This window comes from Aulonocara sp. 'chitande type north' Nkhata Bay, linkage group LG5 (assembly GCF_057382095.1).
Source record: "Aulonocara sp. 'chitande type north' Nkhata Bay isolate Kocher_YH1m ecotype deep benthic linkage group LG5, A_spYH_male_GT1.1, whole genome shotgun sequence".
Taxonomy (NCBI): domain Eukaryota; kingdom Metazoa; phylum Chordata; class Actinopteri; order Cichliformes; family Cichlidae; genus Aulonocara; species Aulonocara sp. 'chitande type north' Nkhata Bay.
In genome coordinates this window covers 15,513,290-15,536,316 of record NC_141348.1, presented here as the reverse complement: position 1 = coordinate 15,536,316, position 23,027 = coordinate 15,513,290, and the positions used below count along the sequence as shown (strand labels likewise).

The window sequence follows — 23,027 nt, the reverse complement described above, 5'->3', positions numbered from 1 at the left end:
ATTTTGTTATTTACATAATAATGTAGATAACCCAATAATTATCCTCATTGCTGTTTTAGAGGAGCGGTGCTTCAAAGGAAAGTTGCAGATTTCTGTCAGAATCTGCAGATTATACAGTACAAATAACATGCTCACGTTTCTCCAACGTTGTCTTCCCAACAGTATCACTGACATCTACGCTGGATGGCCAGGAAGCCTTCGCGATGTCTTCTCGGGCGCTTCTCCTGAGTTGATAATTGGCGTCTGTCTTGTGTCAGTGACGTAAAAGACGGATTTAATGCGACATTACCATCAAACAGCAGTCGCTTTCTAAAACATCGGATATGTATCAGATTCAGTACCACATACGAAAGTGACCCAGATCGGATTTGAAAATATCGGATTTGTGCCGTTCACACTGTCACACCATGATCGGATATGGGTCGCATAGGGTCATAAAAATCGGATTTGATGCGCTTTCACCTGCAGTGTGAACGTAGCCTAAGTCTTTACTCGACCAGTACCTCATAGGAGCTGGGTACAGTAACTTAGATCACCTCACAAACCTAGCTACAACGAGACACTGACCTCCTACACCGTGAGAGAAGAGTGAACATTTAGGGTCAGGGGAGTGTGTGCTCCAGTTGCATTCCATTATGTTATCATCACAGACATTACACTCAATGTTATTACTAGAAGCAGCAGCTTCTTTTTTTGGTCTTTTTTCTTTAAGAGCAGCCAGAAAAGCAGAGCCTTTCCAGCTCGATCCCTCAGTCTAGCCAAGAAAAACCAAGTCTAATCCTCTTCTCCTTCCTCGGTGTCCAACCTCACACACAACTCACAGTAAGGCCTTACCTTTGCCACGTCTTTCTTTGTCATAAACCTCACCTGTCAGTACTCTAATTTCTTCATCTCTCTTGCTTTTCTACTCTTGTTCATTTAGATGAAAGATGTCAGTGTGTTGGTGTATCCATAACACACTGGTTAAAGATGCATATTTTTGCGAAGTGGACTCATTTTTTAAATTCTGCACTATTATTGTCACAATTCAACTTCACATCGCAACTACTCAGTATTTTTATTCCTTGTCCCCCTGGCCCACATCTTGAGACATTGTCCCACATTCTGACTGGCTCGACGGGTCATGCACTTTTCTAAAATCTGGATTTTACCCAACACATGTGAAGGGAAGGCTTTTTATTATAGGGAAATAAAGGATAACCAGTCTAAAGTTACATAAAGCTTTGCAGATTTTGCTGAATATGATGAAAACTACCTCAAAGAAAATGAAGCAGCAGTACATACTGAGAAATATTTTTTGCAGTGTGTCACAGGAGAGAATATAGTGCTAAAAAAATAGCGTAAAGTGGCACAGTATGTTTGACATAATAGGCTAAACACTGCTTAAGTTGTCAAATATGGCTCAAAAAGATTTGCCAACTTGTACTATCATCTTCGTCCCCATGACAACTGTTGCTGCGTCTAACAGTACTTCCACTTAGAAACTAAGATTCTCTACAGTTCAGTTTCAGCTATGTGGTGGACACACAAAAGACCTGTAACAGCTTGCAACAGAATTGAAAAATATGGTATGTCGTATTTATTTTTTCCCCTTTTGCTTACAGAGTTAAATTACCAAATGCTACTCGTTAATTGTGTTCAGCAAAGCCAATCACAAAGGCTGAATGCTAAGGCTAAGCACCCGGCGTATGTTTAACACCCTGTCGGTTAAAAGACTACCTCCAGCTGAAGTCGGGCAAAACGTTTAACATACGTTTAACGTACGTCGTGTATTCAGCGTTAAGTAATGTCTAGTTTCCCTTTTACATTTTGTACTATTATCCACTTTAGTAACGCGTGTATAAACTTATATGTGCAACATATAAAGCTTCAACTTTTCATACACATTTAATATTCGTTAAATCATATCATTGAAGAAGTAGGTGACTAAACCCAGCTGTCATTGCTCACACGTACATTTTTAAAAAAATCCTGCTCGAAAGAGTGAGAACACAGGATTTCCTGGTTCCGGGGTACCTCATCCACCCAGAGATCCTCCAGAGCCCAAGCCTTCAACTCGTCAGAAATACAATGTCTTCAAAGTGGGGAAAGGCTCTATGAGAGATCAGAGGGGAATATTCTCTGAGACAATCTCTACATTAAAATTCCAGGTAAAGGCTTCTCTGATTCCTCTAAAATGACTGATTGTTGTTGCTCTAATGAGAAACTCTTGACTAATTGCTTATGTGTATGCGGTTTGTACACCTAATGCCCAGCAGGTGTCAGAGCCTCAGTCCATGCTGACATTTGGTCATAACTCACGGGAGGGTGAGTTGTGCTGTATGACATTTTAGACATCTGATATTTTATTGTTGCATCGATTTTTTTATTTTAAATCTCCTAGAAAAAAAAATCCCAAAACATTTTGTGCTATCTGTAAAATCTGACTTCTGTTTACTTCAAAAGCAGTCGCCAAGACTCCACCTCATCGGCCCAGATGGGCTGCTGAGGATTGCCTTGTACCACATGTACAACATAATTCATTCTTCTCGGAGAATCCATACTTTTGCCCGGGTGGAGATAAACCCAAAGTCCAAATACCCTACAAAACCCGTCCTGGCTCCATCCCCCGCAAATTAGCGATAGAGAGGTGTGTACTATTTTTGTGTACTACACATGGCATCTGCTGCTGTAGTCATGGTTATTTTGAATACTGTAAGACCAGATTCAGTGGTCACGTCTCATATAGTGTGCAATACATGCTCATTTTTCCTTTATTGTACAGCAGCTTTTAGTAGAGTCATTAAGTTGTTTTATCTCAAAGTCCTGCTGTGAAATAACTGCGTCTTTATATACTGTGTTGCTAACAGATGTCGAAGGGAATACTTACATTTACATGTTGAAGAGCTCCTGGCAGAAAAGGGCATAGATTCTGATCTCTTATTGCCAAGACCATTGAAAAATAACACCATACCAGACGGTCCTATTTCGCTGTTCCTCCCACTGGAGGTGAGCCTGTTACACAACTGTCCAATCAAGTCCCTCTTTTTAGACTTTTTTTTTCTCATTGCAATACTTTCCATATTTATATATAATGTTATATACACCAAACTTTCCCATGTTTTTTATTAAGCTGTTTGACAATGAAGAATATGACTGCCGGACTCCAGAAGACTGGCTTGCTTTGGGCAATGCTGAAGGATCACCTGATCGAAAACCTATTCCTGGAAAAGCCCTGCTACCTACAGATGATGAAATTGCAAATGGTAAAGTATCATGTAGCTGCTGTATTGGGTGCTGCGCTTGGAGTTGGAGCTTGGCCTCCTAATGTCTGTAGATCTATGTAGGCAAAGGTCAATTTAAAATCAGTGAATCAATGAATCTTCAGCCGTTTTTTTAAATGGTGTTTAGTTTGTTACAAATGATACTTAGGATATAGTTTATCTGTAAACTGCATTTCAACAATGTGTGGTGCTCATGTTTTTTGGCACTTTTTCTTCCTTTTAATCCTTTTTTGGGATTAATTTAAGATATTCATTAAAAGGTAATGAGAAGCAATTTATAAGTGGCCATACAACAATACAACACAGACACCAGTGAATTTAGAATTAAATGTAGTAATGTGTTATTAAATCCCTCTTTTCTGTTCTTTTGCAGATGAGTCTGCAAGCGTGAGCCCACCTCCGAAGTACAGCTGGCATTTAGTTGGAATTCTTGATTACTGTACGGAGAAATGTCAGTATCTGGTAGAGAAGGTCCACCAGACAGACAAAAAAGGAAGTCCTGATATAAGTGAAGAGCATAAGGAGAGTAAATCCCCTGGTTGGTTTCAATGTTTTTAAACTGTTGTAACTCTAGAGTGTTGTCTCTTCATCTCTCTCTCTGCTGTTACTGACCATGTCATTGATCTGTCGCCCTCTTTCTGCATAGAAACAGACTCTTTCATAGCAGGCAGTAAGTACTGGATACCCAGGATCAGACTGTTATTCTGTGCTGAAGACCCACGTGTCTTTGTTGAGCGGGTCGGGTTTGCCCTGCGCTACAGAGAGGAAACAGAGGCACTTATTTTCTACCACTTTTCAGTGGACTGCATGCCCATCTCTAGGAAAACACCGTCTCTCAATACTGATAGTCTCCAGAGTATCAAACGACGTGCCCTCTCAGCTCCTGGCCTTAAGCTGAAAAAGTGAGTGATATCCTGTCTTATTAATTCTATATGATCTGCTTTTTTACTAACTAACAGGATGGATAAATGCAATATTGTGTGTGCAGTTTAGAGACGTGTGTTGCAGGCTTGGAGAATGAGGTCAGACTGGATTATGACCGTACAATGAACCGCTTGATTTTTGACAAAGTAGTGATGAGCTGCCCTGAAGACCTTTCACATATCACCCTGCCACAGAAGGACCCTGAATATGTGCCCTCACAAGGTAAGATATTTTGCATTATGCACTTACTGGTCACTCAGGTCATAATTAAGGAAATGTAGCATCTGCTAACACCTTCAGAATCAAAACACTGTTGTGTTTTATCTATGCAGGGTGTGTTCCGGTTCCTTACTCTGCCTATGAGGCAAATCGAGCTGCATTTATTTTCAAGTCCATGCAAACTAGGCCAGAGCTGATCTGTGTGCTTTCTGAAATGTGGCATGAGTGCAAAAAAGTAGAAAACATGAGGCTGTTCAACTTGATGTTGGGTAAACCACTTCCATTGGATCAATTTGAACTTGACCAGTCTCAGACGCATACTCAGGTACTGTTGCACCGAGAGAGTATCAAGTAAAAACCTGTGTTTACCGGCCGGGGTTGCTAAATAGGGCAAATTAGCCTGTGAGTGCAATCCCCAAATAGTGCTGATAGTTTTGGTCATTTTTATGGGTAATTTACAAAAGTTGTGCTGTTTGCAAAGCACAGACATTTCATTTCACTATCAAGTGCAAAAAAGTTTCAGATTCAATGTTAAATATTGGCACAAATAGCAATAAATAGTGAGTTGCAAGTGTTAGTAAATCTGTTTGCATACTTGATTTAGATATTCTCTGTGTTTTGGGCCTTAAGAAAAAAACTCCCAGACATCCATATGCAACAGAGTTAGTCGCAATAATCTCAGACTTTTCACCTCTAACATGCAATTTTGCCACTGCGTGATCTTTTCAAATTTCAACAGTACTTTGTTTTTACACCAGAAATGAGTTTGCTCTGGCAAATCTGGCTAAATGTCTTCATATCCCTTTTTTGTTCTGACTTGAAGAACAGTCAAACAAAAACATACATCTTAGCCATATAAACAAGATAGCGTCTGTAGTTATTTAATAAGCGCATAGGAGATTATTCATTTTGTTTCTACAAGTTTACCAATATAAATATCTTAATCTAACCTCTCTTTCCTTATCCAGATAACCCTGTTTCTTAGAGATAACTGGACCAGCACACTGTGCAACAGCATCCGGTACAACCTTGCGAATATGGGCAAGGGAACATACAACATAAACGAGACTTGCTGGGAGACTTACAAGGTTTCTAAGCTGTCTAAACTCCTCAATCTGGTGCATTACAACATGCAGGACTCCCTCCGTGTCCTTGTGAAGAACTCACTGGTCAGCCTGACCAAGGTCGTGATGGATGCCTGCCACAATGTCCTGATGTGTCCTCAGGACTTTGTCTGGGGGAATGACCTAATCACTAGCCACTACAAGTACGATAAAATGCATTTGCACAACTTTCTCTTTTCCTTTTCCCATTTTTTGGACTTTGTAATAATGAATGAAATATAACTGATTACAATACTTAAAATAATAATTATTTATGTCTGTAATATAACAATTATCCATGTCTAGGCCAAAGAAGAATCCTATTTTCCTGGTGGACCTGGTTCTGGATGAGAGTGGGGTTCATTACAGCACCCCCTTGGAGAATTTTTCAGCATCTACAGTGAACCTGTTTGATAACAGCATTATGTGCACACGTAGTGTGCCTCTGCTTAATAGGGTAAATCAAATCTCCTGAGTAATACAGCATACTTTACAAATGAGAATGCAATGAGGCTTCAAAATATAGTACTTTGAAAAAAAGGTTCAAGTAGTCTCTCTTTTTGTCAAATTTTACTAGGAAAAATGGGACGGAAACATTCAAGCATAGATGGAATTAAAGTATATAAGACAAAAACAGAGAATTTGTGTAGTTCTAAGGAGCTCGAAGATTAGTATTTACTATGACCACCTTGATTCTCCTGCACAGTCTGCACTCTCTTGAAAAAGCGTTCTAAGAGAGTGTAGTGTTCAGGATTAGTTTTCCAGGCTTCTTTAAGGACATTCAAAGCTCCTTGGATGTGAGTTGTCTTTCGTTTCATGACAGAGTCTCCACTGTGTCTTACAGATGGACACTCTTTTGTCCAACTTTTCATTGATTTGACTTGTGACAATAAATGCCTAAAGATACAATTTAAAAGTGGACCTTTGCAGCCTTTGAGTTAGGCACCGTTTTTATGTTTGAATTGTTCTCTGAAAATAAGTACTAACCCTAAAATTTGTAAAATAAATAAATAAATAAATAAATAAAAAGCAGCCAATGTCCAAAGAACTTTGAAAGACCTTCAGAAAGCCTGGATAACTACAGGGAGTGCAGAATTATTAGGCAAATGAGTATTTTGTCCACATCATCCTCTTCATGCATGTTGTCTTACTCCAAGCTGTATAGGCTCGAAAGCCTACTACCAATTAAGCATATTAGGTGATGTGCATCTCTGTAATGAGAAGGGGTGTGGTCTAATGACATCAACACCCTATATCAGGTGTGCATAATTATTAGGCAACGTCCTTTCCTTTGGCAAAACGGGTCAAAAGAAGGACTTGACAGGCTCAGAAAAGTCAAAAATAGTGAGATATCTTGCAGAGGGATGCAGCAGTCTCAAAATTGCAAAGCTTCTGAAGCGTGATCATCGAACAATCAAGCGTTTCATTCAAAATAGTCAACAGGGTCGCAAGAAGCGTGTGGAAAAACCAAGGCACAAAATAACTGCCCATGAACTGAGAAAAGTCAAGCGTGCAGCTGCCAAGATGCCACTTGCCACCAGTTTGGCCATATTTCAGAGCTGCAACATCACTGGAGTGCCCAAAAGCACAAGGTGTGCAATACTCAGAGACATGGCCAAGGTAAGAAAGGCTGAAAGACGACCACCACTGAACAAGACACACAAGCTGAAACGTCAAGACTGGGCCAAGAAATATCTCAAGACTGGTTTTTCTAAGGTTTTATGGACTGATGAAATGAGAGTGAGTCTTGATGGGCCAGATGGATGGGCCCGTGGCTGGATTGGTAAAGGCAGAGAGCTCCAGTCCGACTCAGACGCCAGCAAGGTGGAGGTGGAGTACTGGTTTGGGCTGGTATCATCAAAGATGAGCTTGTGGGGACTTTTCGGGTTGAGGATGGAGTCAAGCTCAACTCCCAGTCCTACTGCCAGTTTCTGGAAGACACCTTCTTCAAGCAGTGGTACAGGAAGAAGTCTGCATCCTTCAAGAAAAACATGATTTTCATGCAGGACAATGCTCCATCACACGCGTCCAAGTACTCCACAGCGTGGCTGGCAAGAAAGGGTATAAAAGAAGAAAAACTAATGACATGGCCTCCTTGTTCACCTGATCTGAACCCCATTGAGAACCTGTGGTCCATCATCAAATGTGAGATTTACAAGGAGGGAAAACAGTACACCTCTCTGAACAGTGTCTGGGAGGCTGTGGTTGCTGCTGCACGCAATGTTGATGGTGAACAGATCAAAACACTGACAGAATCCATGGATGGCAGGCTTTTGAGTGTCCTTGCAAAGAAAGGTGGCTATATTGGTCGCTGATTTGTTTTTGTTTTGTTTTTGAATGTCAGAAATGTATATTTGTGAATGTGGAGATGTTATATTGGTTTCACTGGTAAAAATAAATAATTGAAATGGGTATATATTTGTTTTTTGTTAAGTTGCCTAATAATTATGCACAGTAATAGTCACCTGCACACACAGATATCCCCCTAAAATAGCTAAAACTAAAAACAAACTAAAAACTACTTCCAAAAACATTCAGCTTTGATATTAATGAGTTTTTTGGGTTCATTGAGAACATGGTTGTTGTTCAATAATAAAATTATTCCTCAAAAATACAACTTGCCTAATAATTCTGCACTCCCTGTATTGCTCAAGACTACTTTGGAAAATCAGAAGAAGCTCTAGCTCCTTGGAAGTAAAATGCAAAGAAATGGGGGGTACTCTTATAATGATGAATTTTGAAAGTGACACTGATATTTGAATAGTTTTGCATGTGCCTGTACCAGTTTGTGTTGCAGAAGTTATTTATGGTTGGGGAGCCTTTACTTGAGTCAGTGCATTTGGAGGAACCACAAATAACCGAGCTGAGGGAGAACATCCGTAATGTTCTAATACAAGCAACCATACCTCTCAGGGCTTATGCTGCTGAGTATGAGAAGTACTTAGAGCTGCACAATTTGGACATACAAGCTTACATTCTCATGTAAGTCTGTGTTTGAAGTGACGTGCCCACTTTTCACAAGTGTGAGATGTGGGTCTGTTGGATATGTGGCCTATTACTGAATGAACTCGTGCTTTTCTTGTTTCTCTCATGTCCCCATCATTTGGCTACCAGATCTTGTGGTGCAGAAATGACATCCCAAGAACTGAAAAAAGAGGTGCAGCAGCATCTCAAAGAAAAGAGAATAATTGAACAGTCCTTGCCATCCTCCCTAGTGATTGGTCCATTTCATGTTTGTGTTAACGGGGTACGCAAGTCTCTCTCAGAAAAGAGAAAGGAGTTAGCCACGGCACTACTAGACCACCTTGCTCTGAAGCTACGTATTCAGGTTGACCAGGTAAGGCTAAATATTTTCTTCTAAGAGAACATGAATAATAATAACTTTAATTGCTATTTATTTATTCATTTATTTATTTTTATTTATTTTTAAAGACATCCTTAAATTCAGCTTGAAATGACATTTTTCTTGTTTTTCTCTTAAATTTTGGTTATTTTTTTATGTGTAGGCATGTGAAGAATGTGAAATTATTAACGGAAAGCTACGTGAGAAACCCTTTGGCATCGAGGAACTGAGTGAAAAGAGGCAGTGGATGAAACAAATCCCAGAACAGCTTAAGAGTTACAAGGTCGAATGGGTGAAGTGGGTGTTTCTGTAGTACATATTAAATTAAGAATTACTTTATGAATCCATCCTTCTTTTTCTCATCTGCAAACAGGAACATCTTGCCAAGACCTTGTCAGACTACGAGCTCATAGAAGAATTTTTCCACTCTCTTCCCAACAATGATGTCAACAAAAAGTAAGTGTATGATTAGCGTTAGTTAAAAGGGAATTTGTTTTAGATACCTTGTAGGAGACTTTGTGAGATTTATAGTGACTTATCTGTGCAGGTGGAAAGCCATTGAATGGCCACAAAAGATAATCAACCAAATGGAACCAGTAGCCACCCAGCACTTGGAGGATGAGGAGTGCTTCCGCAAGATCCATCTAACTGAGCAGAGCAACTTTGAGGAGCATTTAGCTAATCTACAGGTCAACTCAATCGACTATATTTTTTACTTTTAGCTTTTCTTTCCAAGCTCCTTAGACTACGATGACCTGGATGACTGAGAACCTTCACAGACTTTTAGCTGGAGGTTTCTTCCTGTTAAAACTGAGTTTTTTATACCAAATGTCGCCAAGACCGTCATCAAAGGGGGTCATCTGTTTGCTGGAGTTTTGTCTGTATTTTTGTAGGGTCTTTACCTTACAAAATAAAGTGCCCTGGAGCAACTCTTGTTGTGAATTGGTGCTACGTAGATCAAACTGATTTGAATTGTTTTTTGCTTTATTAAGCAGACACTTAGAGCAGCGCATGTGTCCACTATATGACAGAGCTTCTAATTATACTGATGTTGCATGGTTCTAAAGTAGTCACTGTATGTTTCTAGATGATTGTTGCTAGGTTTGCGAGCCATGGAGACATTGATCATGCCCATGAGATGGCCAACAAGGTCAGGCAGACAAGCAAGCAACTTAAGGAGTGCCAAACTATGGCCCAAATTTACAACAACAGGGAACGCTTGTTCGGCATGACAGTCACAAATGTAAGTAAAACAGTGGCTCGGGTTAAAGGATTTTTGTGTGATTAATTCAAAAACTAAAGAGTATCTATTTATTATGGGCATTAATGTTTATTACAGTATGACCGTGTGCAGAAGCTTGTAAAAGACTTCCAGCCTTATAGAGATTTATGGACCACCACCTCTGATTGGCTGCGCTGGAGTGAAAGCTGGTTCTGTGACCCACTGTCTTCCATTGATCCTGAGCAGGTTGAGCACATTGTCACTGAAGCCTACAAGACCATCCACAAATGTATTAAACAGTTCAACGACATTCCTGGTAGGTGATACGTGTATTACCATTTAAACTTCACAAAGCTGTGCCTTCCATTTCAAAATATGACTGACATTGTTGTTTTTTAATGGGCTTTTCTTGGTGTCTTACACAACTCTAGACTGCCAAATGGTGGCAAATCTAATTCTCAGCAAGATTGAGGACTTCCGTCCTTACGTCCCTCTAATTCAGGGACTAAGGAACCCAGGGATGAAGAGCCGCCACTGGGAGATGCTTTCAGAACGCACTCAAATTAAAGTCATGCCTAAAGCCAACTTGACCCTGTCTCACTGCCTGGAGCTTGGCCTACAGAACTACGTGGATGACATAGCTCAAGTGGCCGAGGTGGCTGGGAAAGAATACTCTATTGAACAGGTGCTGCTGAACAAGAATCCTTGTTTAAACTGTTTCATATAGTGTTTGTAAAAAATTTTTTTAATGTTGTGTCTTTTTTTTATCATCTGCAAAATGTAGTTCAGATAGGGATGCTTCTGCTGTTTTAAAGCACTAGGGACTCTACTCATTTTGGCTATGTACACTGTCAGTGTGTGATTTTTTTTTTTTTTAGCTAAAACTGATGCTGCTTCCTCTTTTCTCCCATACCTTTTCACCCAGGCCCTGGAAAAGATGGAAAAAGAGTGGTCCACAGTAGTCATTGATGTTTTGCCCTACAAGAACACAGGAACTTACATTTTAACGAGCCCAGATGAAGTGTCTCAGTTGCTCGATGACCACATTGTCATGACACAGAGCATGTCCTTGTCCCCCTTCAAAAAAACATTTGAGGCACGAATCAACTCCTGGGAAAGCAAGCTCAGAATGACTCAGGTGCACAACATAGACACCTATCAGCTGTGGAAGTCTTGTGATTTGTGTTTCTCATGTTGTGCTGCTGCCCTCTTTTGGTGTATACAGGATGTACTGGAGGAGTGGCTGATGTGCCAGCGTTCGTGGCTGTACCTAGAACCCATATTCAGTTCTGATGACATCAATCAGCAGCTGCCTACAGAAGGAAAAAGATACCAGCAAATGGAGCAAAATTGGAGGAGTATTATGAAAAGTGCCTTTAATAATCGAAAGGTCAGAGAGAGGCTTAGAGTTCTGTGTGGAACTAGAGAATACTGGTGGTTCACAAGTTGTTGTGGACTATATATGATTGTTTTTGTGAATGTTTCTAGGTGATCGATCTGTTTCCAGATGCTCATCTACTAACGCAACTTAAGAATTGTAACGGACTTTTGGAACAGGTGCAGAAGGGTCTCAGTGAGTACTTGGAAACAAAACGAAGTTTATTCCCCAGGTAAGACACAGACAAAATAGATCAGCGTTAAAAATATATATTTTTTAAAATTAATTATTTATTTTTTTAATTTTACGTGAAGAGCTTTTGTAAATCAACTTTTTCTACGTGCCGTCCCAAACAGTGAGGAAACCCCTCAAAACTGCCTTTTCCTGTTACCTGTTATAAAGATTTTGAGTGTAGGTAACAAAGTAACTGTGTTTGATGCACCCTAAATATTTGCTTGTAGGTTTTACTTCCTGTCAGATGATGAGCTCCTGGAGATTCTGTCCCAAACCAAAGATCCCACTGCAGTTCAGCCACACCTGCGTAAATGCTTCGAGAATATTGCACAGGTTTGCTTTGGCTCACTATTACATATTAAGACAACATGTGCAAAACATGGCTAAAGTAGTTAAGTAATGAAGTTGGATTTCTATCGTTTCTTAGCTTCAGTTTCAGTCAGACCTGCAGATCACACACATGTACTCTGGAGAAGGGGAACAGGTAAAACTGTTCTTTCCAGTTTGTCCTACTGGTAATGTGGAGGACTGGCTGAGGGATGTGGAGAAGTCTATGAAAGCTACTTTAAGAGATAACATTGACCGGTCACTCAAAGACTACCATGAGGTACATGAACCTGAATTTTATTGTTTTTCACACGTAATAGGCATTTCAATAAGATGCTATGTGATCTATTTTCTCAGCAACCACGTGTAGAGTGGGTGTTATCATGGCCTGGTCAAGTGGTGATAGCAGGCTGTCAGGTTTTCTGGACCGCTGAGGTGTCAGACGCTTTGGAGCAGAGAAACTTAGCCACTCGTCTTTATCCCCAACTACAGACACAGGTGTGGATGTGATTTAGACTAGCCAGTCAAAAATATTGCCATTTTATGGCTCTCATTGCACTGAACACTGTTCACACGAGAGTCTAACAACCTTGTTAACATTCTACCTTTTTTTGTGAAGTTGGGGGACTTGGTGAAGCTTGTGCGAGGACAGCTCTCCAAGATGCAGCGAGCTGTGCTGTCTGCCCTTATTGTCATAGAAGTCCATGCTAAAGATGTAGCAGCCAAAATGGTGGAGCAGGAGGTCTCAAGCATCAATGACTTTGAGTGGATCAGCCAGCTAAGGTTTCCTTCTTATTTTGCTGTTGTTTTTACTTCAGTTCCTTCATGGGGTAAATGTGAAACATTGTAGGTGCAGAAGGAGTGTTACATTTATGCGATGCTGTTTGTAGATACTACTGGGCAAAAGGTGATTTGTACATCCGCGCAGTGAATGCAGAATTCCTGTATGGCTACGAGTACCTTGGTAACTCTGGGCGGCTGGTCATCACTCCACTCACTGACAGGTAAAGGTTACTCTACCCTGCTTTTAACTGAATATCATTCACCAGTTTGAACACTAATCTGGCTTTTTTAGATGCTACTTGACCCTGACAGGAGCTCTGCACCTGAAGTTTGGAGGGGCACCCGCAGGTCCAGCAGGCACAGGAAAGACAGAAACAACTAAAGACCTTGGAAAGGCTCTGGCGATCCAGACGGTAGTTTTCAACTGTTCTGATCAGCTGGACTTTATTGCAATGGGCAAATTTCTCAAAGGACTGGCCAGGTAACAGCTTGTTGGTATGACACAATGATTCAGCTGTTACAAAATGTAGCACCGTACATTTGTGATTCCTTATCTGGCTCACACTTTGTAGCTCTGGTGCCTGGGCCTGCTTTGATGAGTTTAATCGTATTGATGTTGAAGTGTTGTCCGTGGTGGCGCAGCAGATCACCACTATACAAAAGGCCCAGCAGCAACGGGTGAGAAGCTGATTGCACTTTTTTACACTTTCACACCCCCCTACCTACCAGCTACAGATTTAAGTATCACTTAAATATGTATACATATATATTACCTAATTCTTTTTATAAAAGATAATTATGCATGTTATGTATGTTATTTTTTTAGGCAGAGAGGTTTGTGTTCGAGGGGGTAGAGATCCCTCTTGTCCCCTCTTGCGCGGTATTCATCACTATGAATCCTGGTTATGCTGGCCGCACAGAACTGCCTGACAATCTCAAGGTTTGACATGATAACTCGAACTTAATTGTGTCATTGTAACACTGAGGATAAGCTGATGAGGTTCAAAAAATGAGATCACATCTTCCACAGGCCCTGTTTCGTCCCGTGGCCATGATGGTCCCTAACTATGCGATGATAGCTGAGATCTCCCTATACTCATTTGGCTTCAGTGATGCCAAAGTTCTCTCCAACAAGATCACAACAACTTTCAAACTCTCCTCTGAACAGCTGAGCTCTCAGGTATGAACTCAGAGGAGTCTTCATACCTCCTCATAGATGCTATAAATGGCACCACCAGTGTCATTTACAGCAGAAAACTGAAACGATTGTATTTTATACACAATCTGCCACAGTTGGGAGTGATACACTACTCTCTACCAGTGAGCATTTTTATCACTCATTGGTAGAGAGTCTTCAAATTTTCTGCTTTTTTCTGGTAATTTTTTTGTGGTTTGTGTAGTTTTGCTTTAATATTGATGTTCATGTTGTGTTTGTTGTTTACTAAATGATGAGAACAGCTAACTAAACTGCAGTAAATCTGGTCAGTTTGAACAGAAATTCATTTTTGTTTTTATTAGTTTTTGACTTTGTAAAATTGGCAAATAGGACATTAAACTGTATGTACAGTCATAATGTTACAAAGAGTTGAACTCTGTGATGACCTTTGTGTTTTGTCCTGTGAAGGATCATTATGATTTTGGTATGAGAGCTGTTAAGACTGTGATCTCAGCTGCTGGAAACCTAAAAAGGGAAAATCCGAACATGAACGAGGTGCCATTATTTTTCTCTTGTGTGTATCTAGAAGTAGATTTGTGAGCTGTGAAAAATCTTTTGATTACAAATTTAAAAATGATATTATTTTTCAATCTGTCCTGTAGGAGCTGATTTGTCTTCGGGCCATTCAAGATGTCAATGTACCAAAGTTTTTACAGGACGACCTGAAGCTCTTCAATGGCATCGTGTCTGATCTTTTTCCCAAGATAAAACAGGAGCCGATCAATTATGGCACACTGGAAGAGTCCATTCGTAATGTCTGCACTGCGAAGAACCTCAAAGATGTCGATGGTCAGTGTTTCTAAAAGTGTTTCTTTTGTCTTTATTTTTGAATGAGTTAATAACAGAACTGGTGGGCATTCCAGGGTATATTAATAAGTGTATTCAGCTGTATGAAACCACTGTGGTGAGACATGGCCTGATGTTGGTGGGACCTTCTGGATCAGGGAAAACCAAAGTGAGTCATTTTCATGTTGTTCTTGTGTTTAATGTTTTTGTGTTACTTTATCTTAATAAACACTGTGCATTTTAGTGTTATGAGATTCTAGGTGCAGCAATAACAGCTCTGGAGGGCCAGCCCTCTGTGAGCGGTGGTGTTTACGAGGCTGTTCAAACATATGTCCTCAACCCAAAGTCAATTACCATGGGACAACTTTATGGAGAGTATGACCTGCTCACACATGAGTGGTAAGAATGCCCCTTCTGACACGATTTATAGAGGAGTTTAAAAAAAGGCACCAACATTTTGGCTTTTTTTCCACCCGTGTAGGACAGACGGTATCCTCTCGTGTCTTATTCGCCAAGGCGTAGCATCTATGGACCAGAAGAAAAAGTGGTACATGTTTGACGGGCCAGTGGATGCTGTGTGGATTGAGAACTTGAACACTGTCCTGGATGACAACAAAAAGCTTTGTCTCAGCTCTGGCGAAATCATTAAGCTCACCGACGTAAGATGAAGGTTTCGTTTTCCCAACCTTGGGTTTTCAGTCAGTCTGTTATCTCTTCACCAATTTTGTTTTGCATCTTTCTCGAGTAGGTAATGACCATGATGTTTGAGGTGCAGGACCTGGCAGTTGCATCTCCGGCTACAGTGTCTCGCTGTGGTATGGTTTACTTGGAGCCAAGTATTCTGGGACTCACCCCTTTCACAGAGTGCTGGCTGAGGCAGATTCCTAAAGCCCTGAAACCATACAAAGAGATGCTCAGCTCTCTGTTTGACAGGTTTCTGCAGGTAAAAGAGTAGTCAACATAACTGAGACAGTATAATATTAAAGCTTCTGGCTGTTACAGTGTTTATAAAAACAGTTTAATTCTCTGTATTTTATTCAGGACTCCATTACATTTGTCCGCACTTCAGTAAAGGAGGTCATCGCATCTCTGGACAGCAACCTTACCTGTAGTCTGCTTAAAATGATGGATTGCTTCTTCACTCCCTTCAATATTAAAGAGGTTTGTGTCAATCTTGGCTGTGTCAGAATGTCTCTTATAATACTCATCCTTCCCTCACAAGTCTTTCATCATTGTTTAGGGTGAGAGGCCACCACCTCAAGCGAAATTGGACCATCTAAAGGAGCTGATTGAGCCCTGGTTCTTTTTCTGTCTGGTGTGGAGTGTAGGAGCCACAGGAGATGCAGCTAGTTGCCAGCGCTTCAGTGCGTGGCTCAGAAGCAAAATGGGAGAAGAGAGGGTCAGCTTATCATCTTTGCTTTGGCATCCCAGACACATTGAATATATATTAAGTATAATATATGTTCACTGGATAATTTTTGACAGCAGTTTATTTCAACATTGTAAATGTATTTCTCCTTCAGATCAACTTGTGTTTTCCAGAAGAAGGCTCGGTGTATGACTACAGACTTGATGATGGAATAAGGAATCAGGATGGTGACGATGAAGATGAGGGAGGAAAAGTAAACGAACAGAAATTTTTGCATAGATGTTAGATGAAACTATCGCTTCATTTTTTGCTGAGTCAGCCTTTTTTCTGTACTATAGGTCCAGTGGGTCAGCTGGATGAAGTATGCAGAGAGTGTAGTAATCACCCCAGAAACAAATTTTTCAGACATTATTGTTCCAACTGCAGACACAGTGAGAATGTCTTTCCTGTTGGATATGCTTTTAACCAACAAGAAACCTGTGAGTGCAGCTTCCTGTGATTAAAGTAATTTTTAAGGTTTTCAATGGAAAGTTGAAAATGTTGAAAAGATTAAAACAGTTTAATCTGTTTAATGTGTGTGTGTTTCCAGGTGCTCTGTATTGGGCCAACTGGCACAGGAAAGACCCTGACCATGTCAAATAAGTTGCTAAATAGCATGTCTGCTGAGTATATCACACACTTCCTCATGTTCTCTGCCCGCACTTCAGCCAATCAGACTCAAGATTTCATTGACAGCAAAGTAGACAAAAGGTACCGAGATGTGTTCCAAATTAAACCAACTAGATATTTTCAGCAAGGCAACAATATCGCTGAGCCTCGCCCTTTGATTGGTGCATGTGCTTGTGTGTCAGGTGGAAAGGTGTGTTTGGACCTCCAATAGGGAAGTACTTTGTATTTTTCATCGATGACCTAAACATGCCCATGTTGGAGACCTATGGGGCTCAGCCTCCCATTGAACTGCTGAGGCAGTGGATGGACCACGGAGGCTGGTACGACAGGACTCAGATAGGTGAGAGCTTTCAGCCTATTTCATGTTCTCACTTTTACTGTTCCCAGGAATATTTCTGTGTAAACATTTGAACCTTTTAGCTTCATTTTGTATTAATTGCCTAGTTGTACCATCTGAGGACATTCTTACAACATTGATCGTTCATGTTCCAACACTAAAATTTGTGTTTTATTTCAATATTTTGGATCAGAAATGAAGCGTTCTCTTTTTGTTGGTACACAGGGACTTTCAGGCAACTAGTGGATATCAATTTTGCCTGTGCCATGGGACCCCCAGGTGGAGGGCGAAACCCGATAACTCAGCGCCTCACACGCCACTTCAACTTCTTGTCGTTTACTGAACTGGATGATGCCAGCAAGAAAAACATTTTTTCTACCATTCTAGGAAGTTGGATGGGTAAGCAGAACTACCGAGTCCTACCACTGGGTTTGAATTTAAGACCACATGTTAACGTTATGTTAGTGAATGCAGGATAGATATTAGCCTAAAAACCATTCTGGCTCATTATTTGTTCTCTTTCACATGGAAATATGAATAAAAAGGAACCAGGCAGTGAGTTTAGGGATAGAGAAAATGGAAATGTTCCTAATACTCAGTCAGTTTTATACGTGTTTCTTTAATACAAAAAGAACTAAAGTGTTTTTGAATTATGGTCAGGTAAAACAGCTCAATTGTTAAATGGAGGATTTTGGAAAAAACAAACTTGGACCAGTGCTTTGTGAAAGTCTTCCAATCTAATGCATTTCTTTATTTCTCTGTGTGTCTCTCTATCTCTCTCTTTTTTTCCTATCAGCACCCGTACCAACAATCCAGCCACTGAATGAGTCTCTTGTAGATGCCACTATCCGAGTCTACTCTACCATTACCTCCCAGTTGCTCCCAACTCCAGCCAAATCCCATTACACTTTCAATCTCAGAGATCTATCCAAAGTCTTTCAGGGCATCCTCATGGCTGAAGCTAGAATGATAGAGGTGAGTCTGACATGATTAGTTATGTTGGTAGTTATGATTAAATAGTCATATTTATAATGTTGAATACATTGTAGGTCTATCCTTTCGTTTCCTAATGTCACATGACTTTATTCTTTACTGTAACCAATGAAATAAGTAATGTCATTACATTATAGCACTTTAAGATCGACCTGCAAAACTCAGACGACAGGACTTACAGATATGAGCAGAGCATTAATAATTCAGTGGCAACTGCTGAGATTATTTTAAAATCCCAAGTCCAAAGTTAGCTTTTTTGTTTGGGTTTTTTTGCTTGTTTATTTTAGGATAAAGTACAGCTGCTCCACCTGTGGTACCACGAAAGCTGCCGGATTTTCCAGGACCGCCTGGTGTGTGATGAGGATAGAGAGTGGTTCAAAGGGGTCCTGAAAGACTGCATTGAGGAATTTGACTGCTGCTTTGAAGAGGTTGTCCCCTGCCATCCTGTTTTGTACGGAGATTTCATGGATCCCAGAGCTGACCACAAAGGCTATAAACTCATAGATGACAAAGAGAAGGTGAGCGCTGTTACTCCAGCCTTAAAAATTGTTTCGGTGGGTGATTTTTTTTTTTCTTTTCACTTTTTCAAACAGCTGATTTATAATCATGGATCTTTTTCTGTTGGCCTCATGAATGTGTTTTTGTCCTTTCAGCAGAACTAATTTTAATCTTGTTTTTCTTTATATGAAATTGTCTAGTTGGTAAAAGTAATGGAGGAGTACATGGAAGACTACAATCACATCAGCATGACCAAGATGAAACTGGTGCTCTTTATGGATGCCATTGAGCACGTGTGTCGTATCAGGCGGATCTTGCGGCAGCCCCTAGGCAATGCCCTGCTCCTTGGAGTGGGTGGCAGTGGACGCCAGTCACTCACTAAGCTGGCCTCTTATATGTAAGATTCCTATCATTCTTATAGCTGAGATGTATTTGAGATGTAGATTCAGTAACATACAACTATCAGCCTTTGGTTGCTTTTATTTTACGTTAAAGTTTAATTGTTATAGAAACATGGAGAATGTGCTCCAATCATGTTGTGGCTCAGCTTTCACAAAGCATTTGTTCATACTCAGATCAGAATATGAGTGTTTCCAGATTGAGCTCTCTAAGAACTATGGCCACACTGAGTGGAGAGAAGATATTAAAAACATCATGTTCAAGGCAGGCCTCCAGAACCAGCAGATCACCTTCCTCTTTGTAGACACACAGGTATACTGCCGCACATTCTTACCATCTGATATTCTTGACTGTATAATAAGCTGAAGAAACTACATGTGTGGATATGTACTTTTACTTACTACGCAAAACCTGAGTCAATTTTTAAACTCACTGTTAAAAGTTAACTGTTAAATGTCCAATCACCAGATTAAGAGTGAGTTGTTCCTGGAGGATATCAACAGCATTTTGAATAGCGGTGATGTGCCCAACCTGTATGCATCAGATGAGCAGGAGCGTATCCTGATGGGAATGAAGCCAGTGGTGCTAGACCTGGGCCACCAGCCAACTAAAGCCAATCTTATGGCTGCCTACATCAGGAGAGTTCGCAGCAATATTCACACTGTTCTCTGCATGAGGTTAGTAACGCTGAGTTTTAATGTGTAATCTCCCTTTCCTGCTGCTTATATTTGCATTCTTCTTTTTTTCCACTACAGTCCCATCGGTGAGGTGTTTCGTGCACGAATGAGGCAGTTTCCTTCACTGGTGACGTGTTGTACCATAGACTGGTTCAGCACTTGGCCAGAGGAGGCTCTCCTGGCTGTGGCCACATCATTTCTTAGTGAGATACCTCAAGTGGAAGCAAACCCAACTGCCATGAGGGGACTGGTGAGAATCCTGGATTTTGTGTCTATGCATGTAGACAAAGCCAGAAAGCACTATGTTCAAAGTATATGTAATAAAAATAAGACATTGTAGCAACCATGGTGATAGCTTTCACACATTTAAAGATGAAGCCAATTTGCCACCGGTGTTAAGTTTGAGAGTTAGCATTGTATACTTTCCTTTTTCATGGGTTAATTGATCATTTTTATTCCCTATATAGTCAGCATCTGTCTTTATGCTTTCTTTTTTCACATTAAGGGCCAAATAAGTTTAAAAAAAAACCCATCCTGCTCTGTTCTAAAATCCTTCATTATTTGCAACTATGCACAAAATTGTTCAGACCTAAGAGATAAAAATGAATCGTTTGGAAATTTTAGGGAAAATGTACAGTAATCTGAAAAATGACTCTTAAACTGTTACGGGTTTGTGTTTTGCTGTGCCAAGAATCTGCATTTCTGCTTCTGCTGTTTGGATTTAGAGCAAATGTAAACGTTTCTGATGCATTAATATACACAAAAAGCAGCTTCCAGGTCTCTACAACACAGTTTTATCCTTTGATTTTGTAAGGTGACACAAATAGCTACACTAGTGACTATATTTTTTTTTTCCTAACTGATTTTTTTTTTGTAGACAACAATGTGTGTGAGGATTCACCAGATGGTGGCCAGGAAGAGTGAACAGTACATGGCTGAACTCTCTCGACACAATTATGTCACACCTAAAAGCTACCTAGAACTGTTCAAAATCTTCTCAGATCTCATTAGACGCAAAAAACAAGAGCTGTCTGGTTCTCGACAACGCATGAATACTGGTCTGGAGAAGGCAAGGCATTGTATAATAACAAGAAAATTCATGGTTCACGGTTTAAATTCATGCATTTAATGAGAAGTCTTAGTTGAATGTCTGTTATATGATGGTCCTGTAGCTTCTTAGCACTGCTGAAGGTGTGAGTAAAATGCAAGAGGAGCTGGAGACCATGAGACCTCTTTTGGAGGAGGCTGCTAAGGACACTAAAGTTACCATGGAGACCATTAAAGTAAGAAAACATTAATGTAGTTTTCTTGACCACAATACAGTCAGAGTTAGAGCAACCAAATCTGGGACCAGTTTCTTTTGTTCAGCATTGTATGAGGTGTGTATGCTTTGTATGTGTATGTTGAGTGTAATTCTTACTCTACATTACTAGAAAGACACAGTGGTTGCAGAGGAGACCCGTAGGTCAGTGCAAGAAGAGGAGGCAAAAGCTTCAGAGAAGGCCCGTGTTGCAGGAGCCATTGCAGCAGATGCTCAGAGAGACTTAGACGAAGCTCTGCCAGCCTTGGATGCCGCCCTGGCCAGCCTCAAGTCACTCAACAAGAATGATGTCACTGAGGTCAGGGATTTTGATAATGACTGGCTAAGATATTTCTCACATATCAGATATGTGCAGATGTACAGTATCAGTAACTTTTTAGTTGTTTTTTGTTTGGGGGGTTTATATAGGTGCGAGCCATGCAGCGACCTCCTCAAGGTGTAAAGCTGGTTATTGAAGCAGTGTGCATTATGAAAGGCATCAAACCCAAAAAGGTACCCGGGGAGAAACCTGGCACCAAGGTTGATGACTACTGGGAGCCTGGGAAGGGTCTGCTCCAGGACCCTGGAAAGTTTCTGGAAAGTCTCTTCAAATATGATAAGGTGTAGTATGTATTGACGAGAACGTTATTGTTGACTTTCTCAGATTTGAGTTTATGCTTCAAGTTTCAGTGTTTGATGTTTGCAGTGTATTAAAAGCAGCTTTTTCTGCCTCCTATACTGCAGGATAACATCCCAGAGAATGTGATCAGCTTAATCCAGCCATATATAGATAATGAGGAATTTCAGCCAGCTTCCATTGCCAAGATTTCCAAAGCTTGCACTTCCATTTGCCAGTGGGTGCGAGCCATGCATGCATATAACTTTGTGGCGAAGGCTGTGGAACCTAAAAGGGTAAAACTGTGTTAATTATTTATGTGTGACATACAATTGATATAGTAATATGTCTTTCAGATAACAGAGTCATCAAAACAGTAAATGTGTAAATTTGCGTGCAGATAGCTCTCCAGGCAGCCCAAGAGGACTTAGCAGAAACCCAGCGAAATCTGGATAAAGCCAAAGAGAAACTGGCAGGAGTTGAAGCTGGGATTGCCACTTTGCAGGCCAAGTACCAGGACTGCCTAGCTAAGAAGGATGAGCTGGACAATAAGTATCAACTATGTGAGGCTCGCCTCGTCCGAGCAGACAAGGTCAGACAACTGGGAGTAAAAATTACAGTTACAACCCACATGGCCAAATCAAGCAGTTAGAAACAACACATTAACTTATATAGTAATGCAATTGTTTCAGTCTATATACTAAAACTGTTTGGAACATATACATAAATATGAAAAAATAAAACAACAGAAAGCAGAAAGGTTTACGATACCAGTTACTATGTGTCCTTAAATGTTAGTCTGTTTTTATATTTCCCAGCTTATTGGTGGATTGGCAGATGAAAAAGTGCGTTGGAAGGAGACAGTACAACATTTGGATTACATGATCAGTAACGTAGCCGGTGACATGCTTCTGTCTGCAGGATATATTGCATACTTGGGACCCTTCACTGTAAGTTTATCATAATAAAATGTTGCACTGTATCTGTCTATATTCCTCATTTTAGCATGTCTCCATCTGGTCCTCTCCCACAATACAATATACTGTATATGCAGTTATCAATGAAGCATAATTTGTGTGTTGATTATTTTTGTTTTTGTTTTTTTGTTTGTTTGGTTTTTTTTGGGGGGGGGGGGGGGGGGGGGGGGGCAGGGAGAGTACCGAGCAGCCATGGCTAAAGAATTGCTGAAAGGTTTCAAAGAGCTGGGTGTTCCACACACTGATGTACCCAACCTGGTCAGCACTCTGGGAGATCCAGTGAACATCCGCACCTGGCAGGTTGGAGGCAATTTATTCATAGGAGTGCCTTATTTTGTTTTTTCACCCTTTCTGGGTTAATTTGACTTTTTATTGTGTTAATGTTATTTTTTAT

The 23,027-nt window shown here is 40.5% G+C and overlaps 2 protein-coding genes across 3 annotated transcripts; both read left to right on the top strand.

Moving 5' to 3' along the window:
• Positions 1-1,427: 1,427 nt before the first annotated feature.
• LOC147330053 (dynein axonemal heavy chain 1-like) lies at positions 1,428-6,039 on the top strand. 2 transcript variants are annotated; one of them, XM_086291602.1, is made up of 12 exons: positions 1,428-1,568; positions 1,983-2,150; positions 2,256-2,307; positions 2,446-2,629; positions 2,850-2,988; positions 3,113-3,245; positions 3,637-3,801; positions 3,910-4,165; positions 4,252-4,409; positions 4,520-4,731; positions 5,375-5,673; positions 5,816-6,039. In XM_086291602.1, the coding sequence occupies exons 1-12, from the start codon at positions 1,566-1,568 to the stop codon at positions 5,982-5,984; spliced, it is 1,938 nt and encodes a 645-aa protein (XP_086147728.1). In that variant the 5' UTR covers positions 1,428-1,565; the 3' UTR covers positions 5,985-6,039. The 2 variants fall into 2 exon arrangements, with proteins under 2 accessions (XP_086147728.1, XP_086147729.1); XM_086291603.1 differs by lacking the exons at positions 4,520-4,731; positions 5,816-6,039 and having other exon boundaries at positions 5,375-5,532.
• A 2,600-nt stretch (positions 6,040-8,639) lies between these two features.
• Positions 8,640-22,308, top strand: dnah1 (dynein, axonemal, heavy chain 1). Its single transcript, XM_086291424.1, has 42 exons — positions 8,640-8,846; positions 9,016-9,144; positions 9,226-9,308; positions 9,400-9,541; positions 9,940-10,095; positions 10,192-10,390; positions 10,506-10,759; positions 11,000-11,212; positions 11,300-11,464; positions 11,563-11,684; positions 11,914-12,019; positions 12,114-12,293; positions 12,633-12,796; positions 12,904-13,017; positions 13,089-13,277; positions 13,369-13,474; positions 13,623-13,736; positions 13,827-13,976; positions 14,421-14,507; positions 14,615-14,801; positions 15,059-15,197; positions 15,280-15,457; positions 15,547-15,741; positions 15,840-15,959; positions 16,039-16,197; positions 16,322-16,420; positions 16,506-16,598; positions 16,757-16,917; positions 17,019-17,176; positions 17,399-17,572; positions 17,970-18,148; positions 18,454-18,684; positions 18,865-19,061; positions 19,240-19,375; positions 19,532-19,740; positions 19,819-19,990; positions 20,618-20,809; positions 20,913-21,023; positions 21,174-21,359; positions 21,470-21,661; positions 21,785-21,952; positions 22,057-22,308. The coding sequence occupies exons 1-42, from the start codon at positions 8,640-8,642 to the stop codon at positions 22,306-22,308; spliced, it is 6,768 nt and encodes a 2,255-aa protein (XP_086147550.1).
• Positions 22,309-23,027: the final 719 nt, after the last annotated feature.